At 45.6% G+C, this 25,390-nt stretch overlaps 2 protein-coding genes across 2 annotated transcripts in view; one reads left to right on the forward strand and one right to left on the reverse strand.

Annotated features, from left to right (window-relative positions):
* On the forward strand, nt 1-14,344 carry KDELR3 (KDEL endoplasmic reticulum protein retention receptor 3). The gene is made up of 5 exons (XM_020982607.2): nt 1-639; nt 5,068-5,168; nt 9,487-9,645; nt 10,679-10,931; nt 13,688-14,344. The coding sequence occupies exons 1-5, from the start codon at nt 549-551 to the stop codon at nt 13,726-13,728; spliced, it is 645 nt and encodes a 214-aa protein (XP_020838266.1). The 5' UTR covers nt 1-548; the 3' UTR covers nt 13,729-14,344.
* Nucleotides 14,340-25,390, reverse strand: part of DDX17 (DEAD-box helicase 17) — a 20,465-nt gene continuing 9,414 nt past the window's right edge. The window contains exons 7-13 of the mRNA XM_020982606.2: nt 24,477-24,637; nt 24,222-24,394; nt 23,946-24,056; nt 23,664-23,725; nt 22,853-22,912; nt 18,483-18,719; nt 14,340-17,489 (exon numbers count right to left, since the gene is read on the reverse strand). Of these exons, the coding sequence (XP_020838265.1) occupies nt 16,984-17,489; nt 18,483-18,719; nt 22,853-22,912; nt 23,664-23,725; nt 23,946-24,056; nt 24,222-24,394; nt 24,477-24,637 (1,310 nt within the window). The 3' untranslated portion in view covers nt 14,340-16,983. The remainder of the gene's footprint in view (nt 17,490-18,482; nt 18,720-22,852; nt 22,913-23,663; nt 23,726-23,945; nt 24,057-24,221; nt 24,395-24,476; nt 24,638-25,390) is intronic.

Here is a 25,390-nt window from a genome sequence, read left to right on the forward strand (position 1 = left end):
CCTCTCTCCCAGCTCCTGGACAGCTGCCACCACCGCCGCCGCCGCTTCCTCCTTCCTATGCCTTGCCCCGGCAGTGGCTCCCCCGCAGCCCACCAGTAACTTGAGGAGCGGGAAGGTCCGGGATTCCAAGACTCCACTTCCTGGCTCCCCAGGAGTCTCCTCCCACCCCCAAGGCCCTGGCCAGCCCAGCCACGTCACCGCCTGCTCCAGGACTGGGGGAAGAGGTGAGGGTGTCCCGACGGAGCCCAGGAGCCCCTGAGGCTGCCTGGAGGGGACAGAGCTGGCTGGCCCTGAGGCTAGGGGAACTCAAACTTGGCATTGGACCCAGAGGAGTGAAGGGCGGGGAGGCTGGACGACTGGATGCTGAAGAGAGCCTGGGGCTGGAGCAGAGGCGGTTCCTGCTCTCCCTAGACAGGGCATTCTTACAGAGGCCGGAGCAAAGAAGGCGGGTGCCAAAGAGTGAAAGCCTTCCACCAAGGATCTGGAAGGAAGGGGCAGCCAAGCGGGGTCTCGGGTGGTGCCTGGCACTGGGGGTGGGCAGCGCCATCATGAACCTGTTCCGGATCCTGGGGGATGTTTCCCACCTCCTAGCCATGATCCTCTTACTGGTCAAAATCTGGAGATCCAAGTCCTGTCGAGGTAAGCAAGTGATGGAGCAGAAACTGGGTTCGGAGGGGGAGAGTCGGGAAGAGAACCAGGCTCCAGGGAGAGACACGTTCCACAAAAGGGCAGTTAGGAGACCGGGGGCTCGAATCCTCGATGGGTGATTGTGGACAAATAACCTCCAGGCTTCAGTTTTCCCCTCTGTCAAATGGGGAGGCTGAATGAGATGATCTCTAAGGCAGAGCTCCAGAAAGCCCGAGTTCAAATCTTGCCCCAGGCCCCAGAAACTTACTAGCTGTATGGCTGTCTGGGCCTCAGCTTCCTTAGCTGTAAAATAAGGGTAATAATAACATCCACATCACTGGGTTGTTGCCATGAGATATGAGATAACAGATGCAAGAAATGAGACAATAGATGTGAAGAGCTTTGTGAACATTAATGTGTTATGGAACTGGGAACAATTAAAATTCTACCTTGGGATAGCCTTCTCTCTCTTTGCCTTTCTCTTCTTTTTCCATGGCTCCTGTTTTCCAGAATAACACTTTGCGCGTCTCCCCAGACGCTTCTGTTTTTCACCCTGGTACTTACTCACTCTTCTCTTCTCATCACCTTCCACCTCTCATCACCCTCTCCCATCTCCATGCAGGTCTCTCCCCAGCACTGATACCCAGACAGCCCCCCCCCCTCCACCCCCAAGATCTCTCTGCTTCTGAATGGCTTGGAGACAGAATCCGGGCAGGGGTGGGTGTGAAGAGGATGGCCATCAGTGCTGGAAGAGGGCGTGATGTGGCAGGCACTGAGGTGGATGGGAGGCTCCAGAAAGGAAGGGAATGACCAGAGAAGAGGTGGAGCTGGAGAAAGGGGATCCGTCAAGGCATTCGAGGGTGTTAGAGCAGGGAAAGACCTATCAATGTTAGACCATAGTCAGAGCTGCAGCGGACTTTAGAAAGTTGATTTGGTCAGAGCTGAGAAGGGACTTTAGAACACAGAATATCAGAGGTGGGAGAGACCTTAGAATACAGAGTATCAGAGCTGGGAAAGGCACAGAACACAGTATCAGAGCTGGGAAAGGCACAGAACGCGATACCAGAGCTTTGAACAAAAACAAAGGATGTTAGAACTGGGAGGGGCCTCAGGAAACGGGGTATTAAAACTGGGAGGGACTTTGGACACCATTGAATGCAGCCCTCTCATTTGACAATGGTGGAAACTGAGACCCAGCCAGTGGGGAGGAGCCTGCCCACGGTCACACAGCTGGACGGGGCAGTCAGGACGAGGACCCAGGCCCCTGACTCCCCATGGTATCCTGCTGCATCTGTAACTGGGAGCAAGGGATGGGAGGAGGGAAATGGGACGTTGGGTCTGCAGGGTGGCTTGGAGATGAGATTGTTGGGTCTCTTCTGCCTGGATCCTGAGGGCGGAACCAGAGCAGAACCGGAAGAAGAATGGGAGGCTTTGCAAAAACCACAGTTAGGCTGAATGTTAGGAAAACCCTCCTGCCAAATGAGAGCTGTCTGAAAGGAAGCATGATTTTGTGCTTCAACCTTTACCCCCCCTCCCCAATCAGAGGGCTTCAAACAGAGACTGAATGACCATTTGTTGGGTATTTAATCAGGAGCCTTCCTTTTGGGCCCGGACAAGAAGCCCACTGAGGCCCCTTCACCTCGGACACTGCGATTCTGTCTTCTCACTGAGAAGGCTTTCAGAGGGGACAGCTGGGGGCTTCAATCCAAGCCCCTGGGACTAGTCACCCTGTGACTGCAGAATTTTCTTAACCCACCATCTCAGCCCCCACATCCTCATTCTCCTTCCCTGGACCTAGAACTTGGTATTTGTGGACATCCCGCATGGAGACCTTTCAAGGCTCTGCTCTGCAGATCCCTGTGACCCATCCTGACCCTTGCTTTGCACAGGAGCCCTTTGGGGTGATAACTTGGTGCCCAGAACAGATATGCTCTTCTAGGCTAGACAGGAGAGAGGGGCTGGTGAAATGGCTCATTTCTCCTCTCAGCCCAATCCCGCTTTCCCCTGCCCACTGCATTTGGGCCTCCAGGAGGGAAACATGATGTCACTGGGAAATGGGGTTTCAGTCTGGGCTGTGCCAGTTTTGTGGCCTTCAGGGAATACTTTTCTCTTCCTGACACTGTTTCCTGTTTTGTAAAGTAAGAGGGTTTTGAATACCTTCCCAATTCTACCCCCCAAAATTGTAAGCTGAAGACAGGTCAATGGAAGGAAGGTGGACACGAGGGGCCAGACAGGGACAAGACATGGGACCGTCAAAAGACAGCTAGATTTGGGTCATCGTTGAGTCGCTGCAGGTGTGTCTGACTCTTCCTGATCCCAGAGGACTTGGGTTCCAATCCTGACTTTAGGCAAGTCACACAACCTCTGTGGGCCTCGGTCCTCTGTACAAATGAGGGTTGTTGTTGGGTTTTGGTTTTTTTGCCTAGGCAGTGGGGTTAAGTGACTTGCCCAGGGTCACACAGCTAGTAAGTGGTACGTGTGGGAGGCCGGATTTGAACTCAGGTCCTCCTGACTCCAGGGCCGGTGCTCTATCCACTGCGCCACCTAGCAGCCTTGAGGTTTTTTTAAAAGGTCCTTTTAGCTTCAAATCTTGGAACCTAGGAACTCTTCTTTGGAGATACTCACAGACTTCAAAGGTATTGTGGGGTTTGGGGAGGGAGGGGAAAGGGAGGCACCTGGAACAAAAACACTGACTGTAGATGAGATGCCAGGGGGTCCAGCCCTTCCAAGGCCAGGCTTCGTCCGCACTGTGGCCGGGGGGGGGGGGCAGTACATCCTCTTTCCCCTTTTGTGGGCTAACATACTTAAAGCCAACATACTTAAGCAAATTCATGTGACTCTGGGTCAGCACGCAGAACATTCATGGGCTCCTGCCACAGCCGTTCTCTTCCCCTCAGCCTTTAAAGTCACAGCCACAGTGGGGTCAGTCCACATGCCACCAGGAATGTGCCAATCACCCACCACTGGGAGATGATCAACAAAACCATAAGAGGCAGCGTGGGATAGTGGATGGAAGGCTGGACCTCACGTCGAGAAGATCTGAATCCTCTCTGGGATGTGACCCTAGACAACACAAACCCTTTGAGCCTCAGTTTCCCCATCTATAAAATGGGGATAATAACAGCCCCCACCATGCAAGTTTGCTATGAGGATAAAATGAGCTGATATAGATAAAGCACTTTACAAATCTCAGCTGTAGAAATGGAAGTTGTTGTTAATTAAAGTGCTTTCTAGTAGTGTAATATATGGAGTCAGGACAATGGATTTGGAGTCAATGGACCTGGGTTCGAATCCTCATTCTCTGTGACCTGAGGCAAACCTAGTTCTGGCCCTGTTCTGTAGATTTCCTTTTCTATAGAATAAGGAGATTGAACTAGATGATTTCTAATCCCTTTTGCCTTGAAGTCCATGATCACAAGTCCCTTAAGCTCTCTGGCCTGTGGTTTCTTCATATTGAAAAGGGAGTTGGAGTCTAAGCTATCTTTCAGCTCTAAATCCAATGAGCTTATGAAGCTCACTCCCTTCCATCTGCAGAGCCAACAACTGGTAGTTTTTTGGTGGGGGGAGGTAGTTTCCCATCTTTCTGCCTTTTTCAACTCCTATGATGTGTTTCAGGCATTACCCCAAGCCCTTTCCAGAAGAGCTAATGGGATGCTAAGCTTGTAGTGGAGGGATAGAACAGTGGAATCAGTGGGGAACTTTATATCCTGAGTTGGCCATCTGCCAGGCCCACCTCTGCCAAATACAGCCTTTCCTCCTTGCTGGGAACCGAAGCAAAAATCAAGGAGACCAAGAACTTGGTGGTATAGTCAATACAGCGCTGTCCTTGAAATCCAGAAGATCTGAGTCTGAATCTTGCTTCAGACACTTACTAGCTGTGTGACCCTGGGCAAGTCACTTCATCTGGCTCAGCCTCAGCTCCCTCATCTGTAAAATGGGGATAAGAATAGCACCCATCTCACACGATATTGATGAGGATCAATGACATAACATATGGAAAACACTTTGCAAACCATGAAGTGCTGCCTAATTGCTAGCTGGTATTATGGTTTAGATGGTGGCAAGTTTTGGTTCCATGAAGGGAAGGGCTATGAAGAAAGAAAGAAAGAAAGAAAGAAAGAAAGAAAGAAAGAAAGAAAGAAAGAAAGAAAGAAAGAAAGAAAGAAAGAAGGAAAGAAAGAGAGGAGAGGAAGGAAGGGAGAAAGAAAGGAAGGAAGGAAGAGAGAGGAAGGAAGGAATGTGGGAATGAAGTCAAGCTCTCCCCAGTTTTTACCCCCCCTTCAGTTATTCACTGGAGGGGTCCAGCAAAGGTCAGATAATCCTCCAACAGGTCACTGACTGGTTTGGATTGAAAGAGCCGTCTCACAAATTCTGTGCTTCCCAGGTGTGCACTGGGAAGTTTGCTCTCTAATTAATTCATGCCTTTTCTCCTGGATACAGGAATCTCCGGAAAGAGCCAGGCCCTGTTTGCTCTTGTCTTTACAACTCGATACTTAGACCTGTTCACCAACTTTATCTCCCTCTACAACACAGTGATGAAGGTGAGGAGGGGGGAAGTTTTACAAGGGCTGTGCATTTCTGTACACATACGACGACTTCATTTCTAAAGTACAGGCCTGACCATGCCTGCTCCAGACACTTCCGTGTTTCTCTATTTCCTCTGGGAAAAAGATAAAGATGTCTGCTTGACAATCCAACTTTTCTGTTCAGATAGATGTGTGTATGTGCATGTATATATATATATATATATATATATATATATATATATATATATACACACACATACACACATATGTACTTGTTTAAAGTATATGTGTATATGTATGTATGTGTACACACATACATGTGTATATATGTATTATGTGTATGTGTATGTGTATATATTCATGTGTGTGGATATTCGTATATATATATATATATACATATGCACATCTATACATACATACCCCTGATATATATATTTACATACACATGCATATGTATATATTTTGTGTGCAAATATGTATGTATACATGCATCTGCACACACACCCCGATATATACATGCATATACATGCGTATAGGTATCGTGTGTATATATGCAAATATACACAATGCATGTATATACATATATTATCGATACGTATTTGTATCCATACATATAGACACAAATGTTGCAAGCTTAAAAAAAAAGAAAGTTCAATTATTTAAATTTCTTTTGCACTTAGTTTGCAAATTTTGAGGAAATATATTTTTAATCTTAATTTTAACTAGCCAGGGCACCGTTACTATGCACTGTCGGTGGTGGGGATGGATCAGTAGAGGACAGCTTCTTGCTCAGCCGTTTCAGTTGCCCGATCTCTCTCTGAGGGACCTTCTGGTGGGGTCACACCCAAGTCGTCCTGTGTGCACCCAAATTGAGTTCTTCGGATGATTTTAAGGCTAGGATTACAAATGCAACCCTTCTGGTCACTGAGCAGCAGCCGATCAGTTTTTACAGTTTGAAAACTGACCAGGGCCACATATATCACCAGGTGATAGATATGTTGAATTTCATTAAGAACCATACCAATATTTTAAAATTTTAATAATGAACTTTTTTTTGCAAATTTGTAGCTTTTATGCTGGTGAAGTTACTCACGCTTAAAGCTGCACTAAGACTTTTGGGATGCACTGAATGAATTACCCCCATCACACACTCAACCCTCCAGCTTCTTTGTATTGCTGTTTTCTGCCCACAACATTTCATTTCCTCCTGTCTTTGTACAGGCTTTCCCCTGTAACTGTAACGCTCTTCTTCTTTACCTCTGCCTCTTGGAAAACTCCTGTGTCACCTCCTACAAGAGGCTTTTCCTTAACTCCCTCAGCTCTTACTGGTTCCCCTGGTACTGGGAAATTTATTTTGCATATGCTTTATATTTGCTTATCCCTATAGATGCTGTCCATTGCTACACATAATGGGTGCTGAATATAGGCTTTAAAAATTGTTTTCACAATAAATTTGCATTGCTATCTCATTTTTTACATCACTTATATTTGCATTTTCTTGGCAAAGATGCTGGAATGAGTTGGCATTTCCTTCTCCAGCACATTTTAGAGATGAGGAAACTGAGGCAGACAGGGTTGTGACTTGCATTTCCCAATTTATCACTCCTCCTCTCCCATTCCTAGAGAGTCATCCCTTATATCAAAGCTTTAAAATGAAGGGGGAAAAATTCAGCTAACTTAAAGCAATCCCTAAAATTAGTCTGTGGTTGCACGCAGCAATCTACCCCTTTGCCGCCCACCTCTCCAAAGAATGGTGGAAGGTGCCTCCTCACATCTCTTCCCTGGGGCTAACATTGGTCATTCTAGTTCCAAAACGCCTCATTTTTTTTGTGTGTGTGGTTCTGTCCCTCTGCATTGTTCATATAAAGCCCTCCCATGCTTCTAGGGATGGTTCATTTCTCAGAGCCCAAGAATCTTCAGGGACATTCCTGTCCCACAGGTTGGTCAGCCATTCCCTGATGAAGAAATGCCTGTCGAATTGCATTTCAGCAGAGAACAAACATTTCTGACACTGTCGCTTACACATCTACTGAACTGGAAACTCCCAGGGACTGTGTTTTAATCAAATGGTGTCTCTCCCCGTGTTTAGTACAGGACCCTGTACAGAGAGATTGCTTAAATGGAATGTTTGCTGAGCGAATGAAAGGAAGGTCAAAGCAACCTGATCTCAACATCTCTTTGAAAGAATGCAGGCTGTTAACAATTAGTGCCAATGTTATTTCCCATGCTCCACCAGAAACACCTTCAAAGAGGGGCTTGTTGGCAGGTTGGCATGACCGTGGGTTCTCAGGGACCGTGCCAGAGGAGCACAGAGTGCAATCGTTCAAGCATTTATGAAGCACATGTTAAATGCTGGGAGCTGTGGTGGATGATGGGGACACAACCTCATCATCGTGACCAAGTTAGCATTTATTAAATAGCGCCTGCTGTGTGTCAGGCACTGTATTAAGAGCTGGTGATACGAAGCCACAAACATGGTCAGTGCCATCAGAAAGCTCACAGCCCAACTGGGGGAGATGCCAGCCAGACAACTACATATACACAAAATACATACAGCTTAATTAAGCAGGAGACAATTTCAGAAGGAAGGCACTAGTCAGAGGGAAGGGGAGAGAGGCTTGGGAAAGGTTTTCTGCAGGAGATGAGATTAGAGCTGAGTCCTAGAGGAAGCCAGAGGAACCAAGAGACAGAGGAGAGGAGGGAAGGCATTCCAGGTATGGGGGACAGCCAGTTCAAAGGTGGGGAGTCAGGAAAAGGTGTGCACTGCATAAGGAGCAGCCCCAAAGCCAGCGTCACTGGCTAATAGAGTATATTTGTGGAGGGGAATAAGGGAATAAGAAGACTGGAAAGGTAGGAAGGGACCAGATTATGAGGGGCTTTAAGAGTCAAAGGAGGGGGCAGCCAGGTGGCACAGTGGATAGAGCACTGGCCCTGGAGTCAGGAGGACCTGAGTTCAAATCCGGCCTCAGACCAAACACTCACACTTACTAGCTGTGTGACCCAGGGCAAGTCAGCTAACCCCAATTGCGTTAAAAAAAAAAAAGTCAAAGGAGGATTTTATATCCTCCAAGTAACAGAGAATCACTGGTATTTGCCAAATAGGGGAGGGATATGGTCAGACTTGTAGGCAGCTAGGTGGTGCTGTAGTGGACAGAGCACCAGGTCTGGAGTCCGGAAAACTGAGTTCAAATCCAGCCTGAGACACTTACTAGCTGTGTGACCCTGGGCAAGTCACTTACCCCTTACCTGCCTCAGTTTCTTCATCTGGAGGAGGAAATGGCAAATCACTCTAGTATCTTTGCCAAGAAAATCCCAAACGGGATCTCAAAGAGGCTGACATAACTGAAAAACGACTGAACAACAACACAGTCAGACTTTTGTGCTTTGGGAAAAATCAACTTAACAAATGATGGAAAATGAATTGAACCGGGAAGAGACTTGCAGGGAAGCTTGAAAGCAGACTTTTCCAATAGTCTAGGCATGAAGTGATGAGGACCTTCCCCGTCGTCAGAGGAGAGGAGGTGACATGTTGAGGATGTTGCCAAGGTAGAATCTACAGGGCTTGTAGCTGATTGGCTATGGGGAGGGGGGTGGAGCTAGACGATGTCTACTTGAGGATGACTGTCTAGGTTGCTAGCCTGCAGTGAGGAGGATGGGGACAGCCTTGACAGTAATGGCAAAGTGTGAAAGAGGGACGGGTTTCAGAGGAAAGATAACCAAGTTCGTTGTTTGGATTCATCAGGCTTGAGATAAGAGCAGAAACGGTCCCCCCACCCCACTCCGGGAGTTTCCCTCCCAAGGCCAGAAGGTCCTGCACCAAGTGCTTCAAGTGCAGATTCCACGATAGATGTTCAGTGTCCAACAAGTATTTATTCAGCTCCTGCTCTGCCAAGCCCTGGCCTACAGGTTGGGGATTCAAAGACAAAAACGAAAATTGGTCCTCGCCTTGGAGGAGCTCATATTAAACTTGGCATCGCCATCACCACCTTGGAGGCCCCTGACAGGTCGGCTGAGCCAACCGCCTCCCGCTGTGCAGCTGGGATCTGTATCCTAGGAGTATCAGTTATGCCCACCACCCCCACCTCTGAAGACTGAGCTAGCCCCATCAAAGAGTTCTCAAAAGCCAAGTCAAAGAGGGGTGTGGAGTTAAGTGCAGTGTTCCCTTGTTCTTAGGGACTCCGGGGTTCCTCTGAACCAGGGCACCTTATCCGGCATTCAAGGCTAGGATAGCACCAAGAGGACACCAGGTGCTCCCTTTGGGGCACATCGGGCATGGTGCAGACTGGCCCAGGGGTCTAAAGGAATTCACTCTGCCTCATTTCTTTTCTCGTAGGTGATCTTCCTGCTGTGTTCCTATGTCACCGTATACATGATTTACTGGAAATTTTGGAAATCGTTTGACAGTGAGAATGACACGTTCCGCCTAGAGTTTCTCTTGGTCCCAGTTACTGGTCTCTCCTTCCTTGAGAATTACAGTTTCACCCCGCTGGAGGTAAGGAAAATGAAAAGCTGCTTCCCCCTGCCTTCTTGTTCAAAGGTCCAAGACTCCGGGGTGGGGAACCTGTGTGTTGGAGGCCACATGCGGACCAATCCAAGTCCTCAGGCCTCCAAGCTGATTCAGCCCCTCTTCCACAACACTATTGCAGGAACATAAATAAATGTCCCTTGGTCCTTCGACCAGAATTACAGACGCTCAGGGAGTTTGCCAGACCATAGCCTCAAACCAAAAGCTACTGGGCAATTACACTTCCCTGGCCACTGTAGGTGTTTTTTTTTTCTTTTCATAAAAAAAAAAAGCCTTTTAATTGCTTTTTTAAAACCTCGCACAAATTGTATAATTTAAACTTTAGAGTGCGTAGTTTAAAAAAATAGCAGAAATCTTATTTGCTTAAGACCTTTTAAAAACTACATTCAGCATCACATTCTCAAAGTTAATTCATAAAATAAAGTCCAGAGATTGAATGAAAAGCTAATTTAGCTTCTCAGAGGATCTAAACCTGGCAGACATTTAGTTTGGACTTGGGGCACAGAGCACCTGGATTCAAGTACTGGCCCACATGACTTTCCGAAGATTTTCTGGCCTCCCAAGGCTGGGTCTCCTTCCTAAAATGGGGGGGTTTGGATATCTCTTAGGTCACTTTCAGCTCTAAACTTATGATCCCAGTTTGTGAAGACAATGTCACAAGAGGGCATTAGTCCTGATTTTTCTTTGACTTCCACTATAGACTTCAGGACACATCCCCATCATCTGTACCACAAGGTCAGCCTAGGTCAGCTCCAACATCATTTCCAGCTCTAAGGACTGAGCCAATATGTATGCTGCCTCCTGCTATCTCCTCTGGGGATGCCAGGAAAACTGTTCATATTTGTACTTCCTCTTAAAAGGAACCCCACAAGAAATCAGTCCCAACTCACATTTCACAATGGCCTTGGGCTCATAGATTTAGAGCAGGAAGATGTCCCAGATGGTATCCGTCTTCTGACTCCCTGCTGCATCTCTCCTGACTGCACTTCCCTTTGGTCAGATCCTCTGGACCTTCTCTATCTACCTGGAGTCTGTGGCAATCCTGCCCCAGCTTTTCATGATCAGCAAGACCGGGGAGGCAGAGACCATCACCACTCACTACCTTTTCTTTCTGGGGCTTTATCGAGCTCTTTATCTGGCCAACTGGATCTGGCGGTACCACACGGAAAATTTCTATGACCAGATTGCGGTGGTGTCCGGGGTGGTACAAACCATCTTCTACTGTGACTTCTTCTACCTGTATGTGACCAAAGGTAGGTGCCAGGGCAGGGTGGAAGGCGGGAACAGTATTGTTACTCCCTAATAAAGGCCACCCCCAAACGAATTCAGTAGTCGACCCAATCAAATCAACACATCTTTCACGTCCAGAACTGGAAGGCTCACCTCAACAGTCCTCCAAAATAAAAATTAGGCAATAGACCGATTAGTTTTGAAGCCCTTCCAATTTCATCTTCATTTATGCTATTGTTTGTGAACACAGATTAGTTTGTGATAGACCTTTCCACTCTGCATTGGCTCACACAAGTTCTCCCAAGTCTAATTCTTGGACTTACTTCCGATAGTGAAGGCACTGCATTCACATGCCCATTGAGACATTCCCCAATCTGCATCCACCCACTCTCCTCCCCACCCCACCCCCCACCGCTTACTACAAAGAGCGCTTAGCTTTCTGTGAACACAGGGTTATTAGCCTGTCTTTAACCTAAGTGGTGTATGCCGTCTTTGATCTGGTGACACCAGCCAGTCCAAGTCACAGCTCCACTAACTATGCATTGATGCACCTATTTTTCCACAGCCCCTACATTCATTGCTTTCACTTTTGTCTTCTCTTCGCTTATCTGATGGCTAAGCTTTAATCTGCATTTATATTTGGAACATTTATGGGTTTTGATAGCTGGACTTTTTGGAAATTTCCCCCATATCTTTTGGACGTGCAATTATTGGGGAATAAGCTTCTGTTCTTATATTATTTGAATCTATTCTCTATCTCACAGACCTTTCATCAAAATATTTGACATATTTTCTCCAAACAACTTCTCTTCTGGCAGCATTAACTTTGCTTATGCAAATGCTTTGCTTTATAGAATTGAAATATCCTTTCTTTCCCCTCTTATGGTCACCCCTATTCCGTTAGTCAAGAATTCCTCCCATGTCGCTTCCCCCTACCCACCTTCAACCAGTCGTGCAATGCAATTTCAAAAAATCTTTTCTCCAACAATGACATTTTGTATTTAGGTAGTGTGTCTATTTGGACTATATTGCGGTATAGCAAGTGTTGATCTAAACCTAATTCCTGCCCAACTATGGCTTTCCTGGTGTTTGCCAAATAGGGGAGTTTTTCACCAGCAGTTAGCATCCTTGGGGCCAATGAATCTAGATTCTGCTTACCTGGCCTGGTCCACTGATCAGTTTTCCTATATATTCTTTGATAATTTGGTTAGCATTGCATTAAATCTATGAATTTAGATGGCACAATTATTCCTATATTAATACAGCCTAACTACAATTTGCTTCCTTCCAATTACTCACCCTATTTCCGTAGCTTTTTACTGTTTTTAAGAACCAAGCAAGTGGACTCCCAGATTTTACGCGTTTTGTAGTTATCTTGAATGGAATTTCTTTTCCCATCTTGTTTCTTGTCAAAAGCTTAATTTTTTAGTTTTTCATCTTGCTACTGAAATCAGACTGTCTGAGCTAGTTTTGTTTAATCTCTAGGAATAAGTAAACCCTTCTATCTTCTGCCTATGCTCAACGACAAGGTTTTTAGTTTAACTAGCATAGCTTTTCCCACCCATTTCACCAACTCCTCTAATATTCCACAATTCCCCAACTCCAGCATCTGTCTTTAGCCTGCAGCACCTCTTGGGAGTTATACAGCACCCCAAGACCGTTCTCCTTTTACTCCTCCATTAAACATCCTGGGGCCTCTAGCCCCATAGCTCCTGCTCCCCAGTCTTCCTAGGTATCTTTGGTCAGCCAGCTGAAAAGACTCCCAAGTCATCACCTGAGAAAGGCTGTCCCCCAAACCTCTTGCCAAACAATCCTTAGCCCCAGATAACCTCCATCCTCTGGGCATCTCCCAGTCACCAGAGAGGGAAGTAATGGAGCTCAGCTCTCACCCACATCTTAGCCTGGCTGTCATAGCTCCTTGGAATTCTGACTGCCTGGCAGCTGATTAACCAGGGCAACTGGTCCAAGGAAACTCTCAAAGCCGGAACGAACCGACCCCCCACCCCCAAACACAAACCAAAAGTCTCCTAGAGATGGGCACATTAGCATCGTCTCAGAGGTATCCCTTCTCCCAACACTCGTCTCAATTCCATTTCTTCCCACCTTCCCCCATGCATCTTAACTCTCCCTTTCTCTTCGTTCCTTCCCATGCATCTAACAAAGGAGATGGTTCAGTTTCTTCCTCCCTCACCAGACAGCTCCCAAAGGTTGACAATGACCAATCCAAAGACCCCTTCTTAGGGGGTTTTCCTTACTTGACTATCCCTGCGCGACTACTCCTCTTCCTTATCTTCAGACACTAGTCCTCTCCTAGCTACTCCCATTTCCTTCGTCCCTATTCTTCTTGATGCAGTTGCTCACTTGGGCGTTTTTCCGTACCCTCTCCCCTGACAATCTCACCATTCAAATTTACTATGTCCAATAACTTCAGCACCATAACCAACCTGCCCTCTTCCAAATTCATTTCTGCTGGCTCCCACAATCTCCAAGTCATTCTTAGGTCTTCATCCTCCCTAGAAAGCTGTCAATTCTTGTCAGTACTACCCTTAGTGGTGTGGCCTCCTTTCAAAACACCCTTTATACCACGGCTACCACGTTACTAAGGCCCAGGTGTGCATCACGTCACTTTCCAGCTCAAGAAAGCATCAGGACTCCCTACTTCCACCAAGATCGCCCACCCAAAGAGGAACCTCCACTATCCCCCACCCTCTTATCAGTGCTTGCTGACATGCTCTGGATACGGCAGCAAAGCCTAACTATCTCCTTTTTGTCTCAACAGTACTTAAAGGAAAGAAGTTAAGTCTCCCAATGCCCGTTTGAAGACCCAACTGAGAAGTTACACAACACCCCCAGGCACCCATGGACCTCTTTCAGAAGTGCTCTTCCCAGCTTGCTGACCACCAGCTCCTGCAGTTACTGTGGTGCTCTTTTGAACAAAAGGAGTTCCAGGGAGGAATGGAGAGAAGACTTCCTTTTCCCTCCCTGAGATGTGCATCTAGCACTTTACAAATGAAGGGTGGGACAATCCCTGGGGTTGCAGTGTGTGACCCTGTAGCGAGCATCCCTCGAGCCAGGACTGCCATCGTTCTCCCAGGTCATCCAAGCAGATTCTAACCTCCTTGGGGAGGCTGCACCAAAAGAAGTTAAACTAAGTCTTCCTATATTAAGATACACATACTTCAGTCTTTGTCAAATTAGCAGTAAAATGTGAAAATTGGTGACCTAGAATTGTTAAATATTGTTATTCCCCTTAAAATATAAGCTTTATATACATCTTGAGGGGAAAATGCACCTCCCTGGGTCTTTGCATATTAGTCCCTTCAAAGTTCTAGGACACTGACCAAGGTTACAGAGAGGTGCAAACCACTGTAGTTCAATTATTCACTGGACTTCTGCTAAAAAGAGAATTTTTGGGAATGAAAAAGTGGCACTTTTATTGTCAACAGTGTTTTTATTTATACCTACAAAAGAAAACAAGATGGTATCAAAAGACAATTTACAAACTAGGAATAGTAACATAGCTTTTCATATCCTGTGCCTGAACATTACACATCTATGAATCTTTCAAGTCAAGTCTTACTGCAACAGGAATGTGTTCGGAGACCAGCAAGGGCATGAACAAAAGCACTGATCCCACACAAAGCCACTGACCCTTCAGTTAGAGAAGTCCACACAGTGAATAGTCAGGGAGGGGTCAGAAGTAGCCCACGATTCCACAATAAGCCCCTCCCCCCCCCAAAGGGTTTCAACGCTACAAATGCAATTGTAGTTATCAATGCAGGTCCTTCTGGATATGCACTTAACATAACAGCAGTTGGAATCTGCATTTGGAGCCCAAACGCATGAGGACATGGGAGGCTGATGCTCAGGATGACACAGGAGGGACCCTTGCAGACTTGTCAGATCCAAGCTGCAATAGCTTTTGAGATGTGCTGTTAATCCCATTTTACAATGAAGCAGGAGCAAACTAAACGCTGTCTTGCTTGCCAAGAGACCCTTTTCTCATTAACATCAGCTTTTAAGAGCTGTTACGGGGCAGACTACCTCCCTGGCGCACTTCTGCATGAGAACTCACAGGTGAACAGTTTCACATCTGTTTGAGGGGAGAAGAAAACATCTACAACAGACTGATCAGTGCTCGGGACAGCAAAAGTTCTTTGGGGGCCTCTGTTTAAAGATACACAGCATAGGGCAAACTTTTCGCCACAGAACAGGTGCCTTTCCCCACCTCCCACCCCATATCCTCAACTTTTACAATAGAAGAAAAAAAATTAAAGAGAGGGGCAGAGAGAAATGGAGGGTAAGGGGAAAAAAAGGAAATATGAATGCCCAACAGCTTACATGCACAGAATTCCAGCTTATGCTAACAACCTACCTGTATGTTGCACACTTAACCAGACCTTCGGAAGCCCTCAGGACCCCCTCCCTCCCTTTTATTCTCCCCCTAAAGAAAATCAATGGGGGAGGCCAAACCCAGATCTTATCAACCAACAAGTACACTCCTTCAGCTGAAGAAATGCAGCCCACTGAGACTCTGAACAATCCCATAACTGCCCACAATAACCAAACAAAGCCTCTCTCTTTGGCCTTTCGGAGAGGTGTTTGGGGTTCTGCTGCTTTGCCAAAGGATGTCAACAGAGTAACTAGTTAGGGAGAGATGAGAAATTCTGTGAAACAAGGGCAGGGAATTCTCTCCAGGATCTGCCGTTCCTGGCCCATCTGCCAAATGAAGTCACATTAGAGAATAGACAACATGCTTAACTACAAACAGCAAACACTCACCTACCTTCAGATGGAGAAAAGAGCAAATTAAATGCTTACGTTCCAGTCTTTCCTAATCTTTCCCTAAAATACTACCTACCTGTAAAAACTGACCACAATAGGATCCTGGAGAAACATACCCAGAAGCTCAGTTATAAAGGGAGTTTTACATCAGTGAACTCAGAACAGCTCTGCCTAATCCCTTTTGGGTAAAAAGATAAGAGGATGACAGCAAAAAAGGGGCGTCCACCCTAGATCTGTAAACATTGATGGTAATAGGAAAACCCTGTTCACTGCATAGAGATTCAGAAAATTCTCTGCAATTAAAGGTCCTTTATATCCTGCAGGTAAATGCATGGAATTAAATGGTTAATAAAAATCTGCTTTGTCTCATGGGCATTTCTGTCAGTCTTGCCCACAGCAGCTGTCTGGATGGAAACTGACTTTCACAGATGGTCCCTGGCAAAGTGAGGAATAGATACAGACAGCTCCCACCCAGCTGCTGAGATGCTATACTTTAAGCATCCCAGAAAACACTCATGTTTTTTTCAAATTAAAGACATTCACTTTAAACACCAGCTTGTATTTCTGGCCAGTTAAATCCAGATTCTCAGCAATCTAATTTCCATGACATTATGGCCGACCATCAATGATGATTTTTCAGGGAAGTGGGTGACATGGGAGTGGGAGGAGGCAGAGTTAAATACCCAATCCAATTTGAATTTGGTTGCCGTGAAATGTTTAACTGGCAATCAACCATGTAAAACCTTAAAATATGGGAGCTTAGAAATGATGCCCAGTGCCCATTATAAGAACTCCACTCCAAGCTAGTTTCCGAGAACTTAGAACATCACAGTAAATGCTCTGCATGCTCTCCCTGCACCCCAGTCAAATGAGCACATGAAAGCATGAATGCTGCGCTCTCCTGTGCTACGCTGCAAATCTCCCTCCCCCCTCAAACTCTGTAACTTAAGACAAAACAAAAAATGGGCTAGGATTGAACTGCCTAATGCCCATTTTTTTTCCTTTTAAGAGAAAAGAAAGCTCAGCTCAAATTTCCTCAACATGCAAGAAGTTGGAGGAAAAAAAAGGGAACGTTTCCAGTCAGCTATATATTTTTTACAAAACTTCTAATATGGACTGGATCATTTTGGCGGGCAGAAGAAATCTGGCAGTGGAATTCTAACTAACCTGCATGAAAGACAAATCACAATGGTTAAAAGAAAAAAAAAAGGGAAGAAAGTAAAAAGGAAAGAGAGTTCCTTTAAATGTAAGTAAGAGGTCTGGACACGTCTCACCACCACCTGAGTAGCTTCACTTACGGGAAGGAGGCGGGGGAGGCGGAGGGGGGGGATACTGGTAGGCGGTCTGCCCCATGTAACCTATCATGTTAGTAGCCCCAGGAGGCTGTGGAAACTGCTGAGACATCAGAGGCTGGGGCTGCTGCCCTGAGCGGCCCAAGCCGCTGTACTGCTGGCTGGAGCTCTGAGAGCTTCTCCCAGCCGAGGCAGTACTACTAGCGCCATAGGTGCCAGCCCCGTACTCCTGAGCTGCATAGCCACTGGTGCCATAAGCAGCTGCCCCATAGGTGCCTTGGCCATAGGTATATTGGCCTGCTTGAGCTCCAAAGGCAGAATTGGGACTGCCATAGCCACTACCATTAGCGTAACCAGCTCTGTCCGTATCTCCACGATCACGATAGCTCCCAGAGTCTCTCCGGCTACCATCTTTAACTCCTCGAAGCCTGCGGTCACATTCATCCTGGTACATCAGATTGGGATTGTTGACCGAAGAGGTGGTACGGTATCGAGAACGACCACCTAATGGAAAGATGCGTGGAATTACACAGGATTTTAACATGACTGGATATGATCAGGTAGACGACAAGAGGACCTCACACTTTTCCTAATTCTTATAACTGTAGGCAAATCCCAAAGCTACAACTTTCTTAAAAAGTTATACAGCAATTATTTCTAATAATTTTCCTTCACTTCCACTTCCTCTAAGAAGACCCACAAAAGCTAGATCTCACATATCATGAAGAGAAGGGAACAGTCAACTTGTAGATACAGTTCTTTAGTTACTCCCTGTTTTCCCCACTGTCCATACCACAACTGACAACTGCTTTTTTTTTTTTTACATTTAAGTATGTGAGCTAAGCAAACCTCATTTCAGAGGTTTAGGTGACATAGCTGAGCTTTCAAAAAAATGACAGTCAGGAAAGTGGCCAGCTGCACTGACCCATGCAAGTTCTATTTGATTTTTCTAACACTAGGATTTGAAAATCTTTCTACAACTACAAAAAAAGGGGCCAAAGTTATTCACCTCTCCTATAGGGAAAATAAACAGCATACAGTACAAATCAGTGACATCAATAAAACTTTCTGAAAATAAAGCAACACAAGTAATTTATCCTCAATTTTGAGTGTTCCTGCACGTACTTCTAAACAGTAACTACTGATCGTACAGTCATCATGGTCACTGAGACTGGCAGTCAGAAATCTAACAGAAGACATGCTAACGTTGGAGAAGGAAAGGGTAGGATGAAGTTCTATTCTAAATATTGTGATGTATCTTCCCAATGAACAGGGTATCAGACCCAGGCTACACCTATGCAACAGAAGACTAAATTGTAACTTTCAACAGAGAAGGGAAGAAACAAAACCAGTTTTCCCTTCCGCCTCTCCTTAAGCTCAATAAAACAAAACTGCCATGTAGCTGGCTTTCACCTGCCCCCAATGGACCAAAGCAGAGAGAGTAACTATTCAAAGCTCCACAGAAGGATCTGAAAAACCCCAGAACTTAAATCTTACCCCCGCCTCCACCACCACCTCTGTGGTCCACCAGCTGCATCAGTTTTGGGTTGATGGCCTGGTTGGCCTCCTCTAACACTTTGATTAGTTCCCTAGCTTGTTTTAAGTTTCCCGGGGTGAAGAATGTGTAGGCGGTGCCTTTGTTGGTGCTCCGGGCTGTCCGGCCAATTCGGTGCACATAATCCTCAGAGCTGTTTGGGTAGTCATAGTTGATCACAAACTTAACGTCTTCCACGTCTTCAGGACCAGCGGCGAATCCCGAAATGGGGGTTGAAGTGGTGGGAAGAAGGTAAAAAATGTGCCAACGACAGGTGGGAAGCACGGAGGTAGATGACAGCAAGAGGAGAGAAGGATAAATTAGTAACCACACTGAACAGAAACAAAACAGACTCATCCCAACAGAGTAAAAGAGGGAGAAACAAGATTAGTTCATCTTGGGGACCCCGCAAGTGGCACATCACCCCCAAATGGATGCAAAAGTACTTAAGCAACCATCTGTCAAGTCCCGCCCATGCGTAATCGAAAGCACTTCCTGGAATGCCAGGAACTCTCCAAGACCCCCTCTGCGGAAGAGTCAAGTGAATTCCAGCCCCCTCCTCTCCAAACTCACTGGAACATGGAGCAAAATGGTACCATTGTTGTAAGTAAGGGCAAACCACTTCGACTCTGTTGGGAGAAGCCCAGCAAAATTTAACAGTAATATCACACACTTACCTTCAAACCAGTCACAAGACAAAAACAGAGCTGCATATACTTTCTCATGACTACTTTGTCAAAGGAGCTTAACAACCAAAACATTTCACGTTCTTTATTAACTCCCCATCGTTCAACTTTAGAAACACTCCTGTTACAAATTCTGCCCACCTAAATTTTTTTTCAAAAACTTGCAATAAAATCATCTTTCCCTATCTTTTTCTTCTACCATGAAGACATATTACACTAAAATTTTACTATACTACCAAGTCCAGTTTCTGATGGTCTTGCTCAACTCAAAGCCGTGGTTTAAACTCAACCAAAGCTTGTCTAAGTGACCAGGGAATGAGATGAATAGCCAATTTGGAAAATGCCACGAAACCTTGAGATACATTCTGGCCATCTCTAAAAACTATGTAAATGTTAGTGTGATGCTTGAAGTCGTAAGATAATCTATTTACTATAACAAGCAAAGTTAAGACTGTCATTAGAGTCCTAATGTTTTGTGGAAAAAAAAAATCTGCATTTTACAAAGAATATTCCAAAAATATCCAAGATAAAACACAGATTTTTGTGATATAAATAATTAAAAAACATTCTCTTGTTTGTTACCAGACCGATGCACACTCCCTCCTCCTTTGGGAAACCGCTGCAGCCGATCCCGTCTCTTTGCCTTTTATTTTTGGCGGCCTCCTTTCGAAAACTCCGCCCTCTGACACGGGACCACTGGAGCGCGGGGAGCATGCATCAAGGGTCCGTGGCAGTGAGATGTCCCCACACACGCTCGCTCTGTGAACTGGCTTAGATGCTTCTCTGTAGCCCCATTTGGTTGCCAAGCGCCGGAGAACCTGGGTTCGGGTAAAAATTTCAGGTCCTCCAACGCTTCCCCCCGGGGATAATAGGGGTGATTGTAGAAAAAAATAATGAATAAAAATGCAAAAGTTACATCCAAAGGGTCAGACTGCATCTATTGCCCAGACTGCATTAATTTCAGGGGGAGATGATTTTTTTTAAAAAAAATGTTGATATAACTGTTGTTAAAGGGGAGGGGAAGAAAGGGGCATTATGTCTGTTTCTTATTACAGTAAAGGCTCCTCAGTCTTTGCTGACTCCTAAGTCCTGAATCACACCAGAAAGAGTGAGAAGGCAGATATCACAGGGGGCAGCGTGAGTCTCCAGCTAGGGTCCTTGATGCAACAGAGCAAAAAAAAAAAATTGTGCAAAGATAGGAGTAAGATAAGGGAATGGGAAATTTTGATCAACACAGCTACATCTTCAGAGCCAGGGTAAATAGAGTCTGACAAGCAACCAACTGTATGCTCTTTGGTCAATCCCATTCCGCATGTCTGTCCACCAGTCGCAGAGCAAGCTGAATTATTGCACTGAAGTGCTTTCTTAACAGAATGCATTGGGGACTGTCGTCAACAGTTCAGATTCTAAGCCTTGGGAACATCTGGAGGCTAGGGAAGCAGGGAGGGGGCCAAAGGTGTGATGGTTCCCCAGACTAAAAAGGTGGTCCTGTGCCCACACACAAGAGCAAGTATAGGATTTGGTTTCTCGAGCCAATCATGCTCTGATGTACCTGTGTGCCACAAAGTTATCATCTTGTTGCCTTTAAAGAAGATGTAGCAGAGTAAGAAATACTCTGGGCCACATACCCTTTGGTCAGACCATCAAAAAAGCCCTATAGTTTGGCCTGCAGCTTGGTCATTAATGGGGGGTGGGGGGGGGCAGGCAATGGAAGGGGTGGGGAGTGGGGAACAGGATGGGGACAGAGGCTAAGATATATGCTCATCTAGAGCGGCTCCGGACCACCCATGCAGAGATGCCCCGAGCCTGCACTGAGTGACGTGCAGCTGATAGCAAAGCTTCTGTTAGAAAACAAGACAAAAGAAATTCAATGTTTTTAGTTTAAACCAAGTGAAGTTTAACAAAACAAGATTTTAGAAAGACCGGGGGAAGGAGCTTTCTCTGATAGTGACTAATGAAATTCTGGGAGTTGAACTTACCTGAAGGGAGCATTTAAGAAACCACTGTTTGCCAGGGAGGGAGAGAAAAGGCCTGGTGACTCCGCCAAAATAGTGCGCCCCTGTCTACACGAGGTAGACGCCTTCACTTTCCAGATCTCAGAGGACCTTGGTCACAAGCTGGCCAGTTTATTCTGTCCTCCTTTTGATTTTACAAGGCAGCAAACAAAGGGGCCCAAACAAGCACAGGTGCTGTTTAGTAACAAGAAACAGACTCGGAGACCTTCCCGGCCCCTTCACTCGGCTGAGTGGGGGTGGGGGTAGGGAGGCTGGTTACAACATGGCGGCCAATTAGGTTGGTGGGGGTGCAGGGCTGGGTGGGTGGGCTGCAAGTTTATTTTAACTGTCTAGGCGAGATGCACAAAGAAGCTACCAGCACATAGCAAGCCTGTTTAAAAATCACCATCACTGAAAGCTTTGTTTTCCATATAAACTGCTTCCAGGCCTTAGCCCCTTCTCCCAACAGGCCCAAGTTCTCGCTGCACAGGTCCAGACATGACCTTCTGAGGGCAGAGACAGTCTCCAGTCACGGCTGGGAGGCCACCACCTCTTAGAGAAGAGGCGATCAGCCACGCTTTTTGGGTAAGGGTCGGAGAAAGAAAAGTCTGAAGAGGAAAAACGTGCCAACACACTCGGAGCTTGGTCTAGACATTCATCTGTCAGGTTCGACGCCTTCACAAGGCTTCTGAGTGTATCGCCTTTCTGGCCTTCCAAGATTAAGACAAGGCTCCCAATTACAGAAACCTGCCACCAAGTCAAACTTAATTCATGAGTGAATCTATCTACATACGTTAAAGTAGAGGCTGGCACTGCCAAGTCTGACGACCACTTTAAAAAACTAAAGTGGCCCAGAGATGTCTGGGTATAGCTGAAGTCACAGTGGAAGCCTGCCAAAAGATTCATTTTTAAAACTGGCAGTAACTATATGTTTATCACAAAGCGGGAACTCAGTGCCCAAGATAATCTATTTTATAGCAGTCAGTGATAAAACTGGGCAACACTGATTAACTAAGCCATCCATACAAGGATATGCTCAAGTCTTAATTGCTAAACCCCAACAATTCATTGCAACAGTCCTGTGGAGCAGAGAAAGAAAAGATTCGAACTAACTTCAGAACTCTGCCTCACAGATAGGCAACTACCACAAATGGGTTGAAACAGGGGCAAATAACCTTTGCTCAGCTGGCCAAGTATCAAGAAGAAAAACTATGATGAAAATTGCATCAAAGCAACTTATGAAAACGTTCATACAGATTTTTCCTTGGCATACATGTGAGCTGAAGATAGCCAACCTCAATACAACCCCGTGCTGTCCAACTAACAAGTCTGAGAGCAAACTGGGGGTGGGCCGGAATGGACTGCTTTGCTTTAACTGATTGTCTCTTCTCCCTCTTGAGTAGTCATGCCTAGGCCTTGCTGCAAACCAAAGCCTGTTTGTTAGGAGCAGGAAGAGACTTTGAACACATTAGGAAAAAAAAGACACCAAAGATTTAAAAAATTACTTGTGGGGGAAATCACGCTTTACATTATTTTTTTAAAAATGTATCTAAACATACATATATAGACTCTACTTTGAGGTAATAAATAAACCTCCCAACCAAAAAAGATACATATACCAGTAATAGGCAAGAGACACCTATCTGTACAAACCTAGCCCACGAGAGGCTACATCCGTAGCAATGAGGATGGGAGCCTTCCCAGAACGGAATTCTGAAAGACAAGAGGCCCACCCCCCCAAAGTCATGTTGAGTTAATAGAGCTAAGAAGCGTGTTTTAGAAGAAAGCCAACAAACTGTTCTAGTTTTACGGGGCATTTCTTCCATTCTGTCAGATTAAAATTTGAAGCAGTATTCCCCCCAAACTCACCACTTTTCTATTACTGTACATCTAAGCCAGATTCTATTTTCTGGACCAAATTCTAAATTCAACGTAGAGGTGTTAGGAAGCTCAGAGATGGTTCTAGTCCAAACCCCTCATTTGAACAATGGGGAAACCGGAGGCTAGATCGGTGAGGTAATCTGCCCATGCCTAAGAAACAGAGCAAGGATCTGAATCTAGGTTTTCTCTTCCCCAATCCAGTACTCTTCCACATTCTCACACACTTTCTTCTAAAATATTCATGAAGCTCTATCAGGAATGTGGGAGCCAGGAATAAACTGCTTCAGGGAAGACAGGTATATTCCTTTAAAAAAAGAAGACACATTTCATCCATCTTTGAAGGGAAGAGGAGCAGATAACAGAAAGTATCAGGGGAAGCACAAAGTTTTCACTGACAGTGAGGGGTATCACTGAGCCCCGCTTTGCCTAGCAGCTTGAAAACACACTTTTCCCTTTTCTTTCATGACACTCCCCCCTCTTTAAGAAGTCAGAGGACAGCACTTCTGAGCTACTGGCCCGATTCATTAGAAAAAGAACACCTCATCCAAACGTCCAAGATTCTGCTCAATAGATCTACACTCACCATTGAGCACCCAATCTCTTTCTGGCTGACTCTTGTCTCCATGGATACACATAGCTGGCCACCTGTCAACAAAAACAGACCTTCACTTCAGAAAACACACTCAGAAGGAAAACAAAGCCAAGAAAATTCCTGTAACCAATTATGTTTTAACATTCTGTTGAGGTTACGAGGTCAATATGCTGTGACCATTTTGCAAAGCACAAAGCAGATGGCTAAAAGGGCTACCACTTTAATTTTAGAATGCCTAACAGACTGAAGCTGACAGCTCAACACTACACTCACCCATCTCTGCGCATCCTTCGGGTCAGGTCATCACACCGTCTCTTTGTCTCCACAAAGATTATAGTCTTATTTTCTTTTTCAGCCATTATTTCCTCCATCAGCTGGATCAGTCTGGAAGGCAATCAAGAATTCTAAGACGTTTATCTGCCGAGTCACAGTGCTCACTTATAGGTACCCTGATACTACTGATTTGGAAAACCCACCAGAAATATTCAAGTGTCAAAAAACAGTTAACTGGCCTGCTCAGTAACAGGCTATTTGAGAACAGCTTCATACTTGTGGTCCTTCTCGCTCTCCATGCAAACATCCACAATCTGCAAGATGTTGTGGTTGGCACTCAGCTCCAGGTTCCCCACATTGATCTGGGTATAGTCACGAAGGAAATCCTCAGCAAGCTGCCGGACCTCTTTCGGCCAGGTGGCGCTCCACATCAAGGTCTGCCTGTCAGGCTGTAAAAGCATGGACAGTGCTGCTGAATGAAGGAACTTCTACAGCTGGAGATTAAGAGGAAAAAGCATCAGTTTTATGTACCCTGATCTGGTCCACAATCTTCCGAATCTGAGGCTCAAAACCCATGTCAAGCATCCTGTCAGCCTCATCCAACACAAGGTAAGTACAACGGCGAAGATTGGTCTTTCCTGATTCCAGAAAATCTATCAGGCGGCCAGGAGTGGCTATGCAGATTTCAACACCTGCAAACAGGAAATTCAAAACAGGGACAACATCACTTACATATACGACAAAGTAATGAGGTAAACAGTCAAAAGTTTAAAAAAAAACTGTCACAGCTAAGAATAAGGAACTCGGCGAAGAAGAACTTTAAAGTATATCATGTAAACTTGTGATAAAAAGCAGGAGGGAAAGATCAAATTCAACTTTGACATGTAGCAGTCAGGACTGTCAGGTTCAGCATTAGGAGGGACAAGGAGAGCACCCAGTTTGGCCTTCTCATTTTCACACAGGTAATAGCAGAGCCCAAGTCATGATTCCAAATCCAGGACTCTTTCTACAACCTCTAAATCCTGCTGTACTTTCCATTCCTCAATTATATCTCACTTTCATAGCCCATCAAAGTTTTCAATGGCACCACGTTGACAGGGGCAGTCAGGCGGAGCACCCATACCTATGACTTCATCCTTGCAGGAAATTCCCTCCACCCATTGCCAATCAGGTAGTGACTGGCATAACTGGGGAACTGAGGGTAGGTTACAGCCCCCATAGTTTCAGAGCCCTCAATTATGAGGCTAGATTTGAACCCAAGGCTTTCTCAATTCAAGTACAGCTTCTCCATTCACCTGACTTTTGTCACGCGATTTGTACATGTGGAGCCAGTTATCAGGCAGGAGAAGTTTTATTTGCTGCATCCCTCAATACACTCGTAGATTATTTAAGCAACTATTAAACAGATACAGTGATGCTGTACGACTTCAACATTCTCAAAATCT

This window comes from Phascolarctos cinereus, unplaced genomic scaffold (genome assembly GCF_003287225.1).
Source record: "Phascolarctos cinereus isolate Bilbo 61053 unplaced genomic scaffold, phaCin_HiC Scaffold_1;HRSCAF=81, whole genome shotgun sequence".
Taxonomy (NCBI): domain Eukaryota; kingdom Metazoa; phylum Chordata; class Mammalia; order Diprotodontia; family Phascolarctidae; genus Phascolarctos; species Phascolarctos cinereus.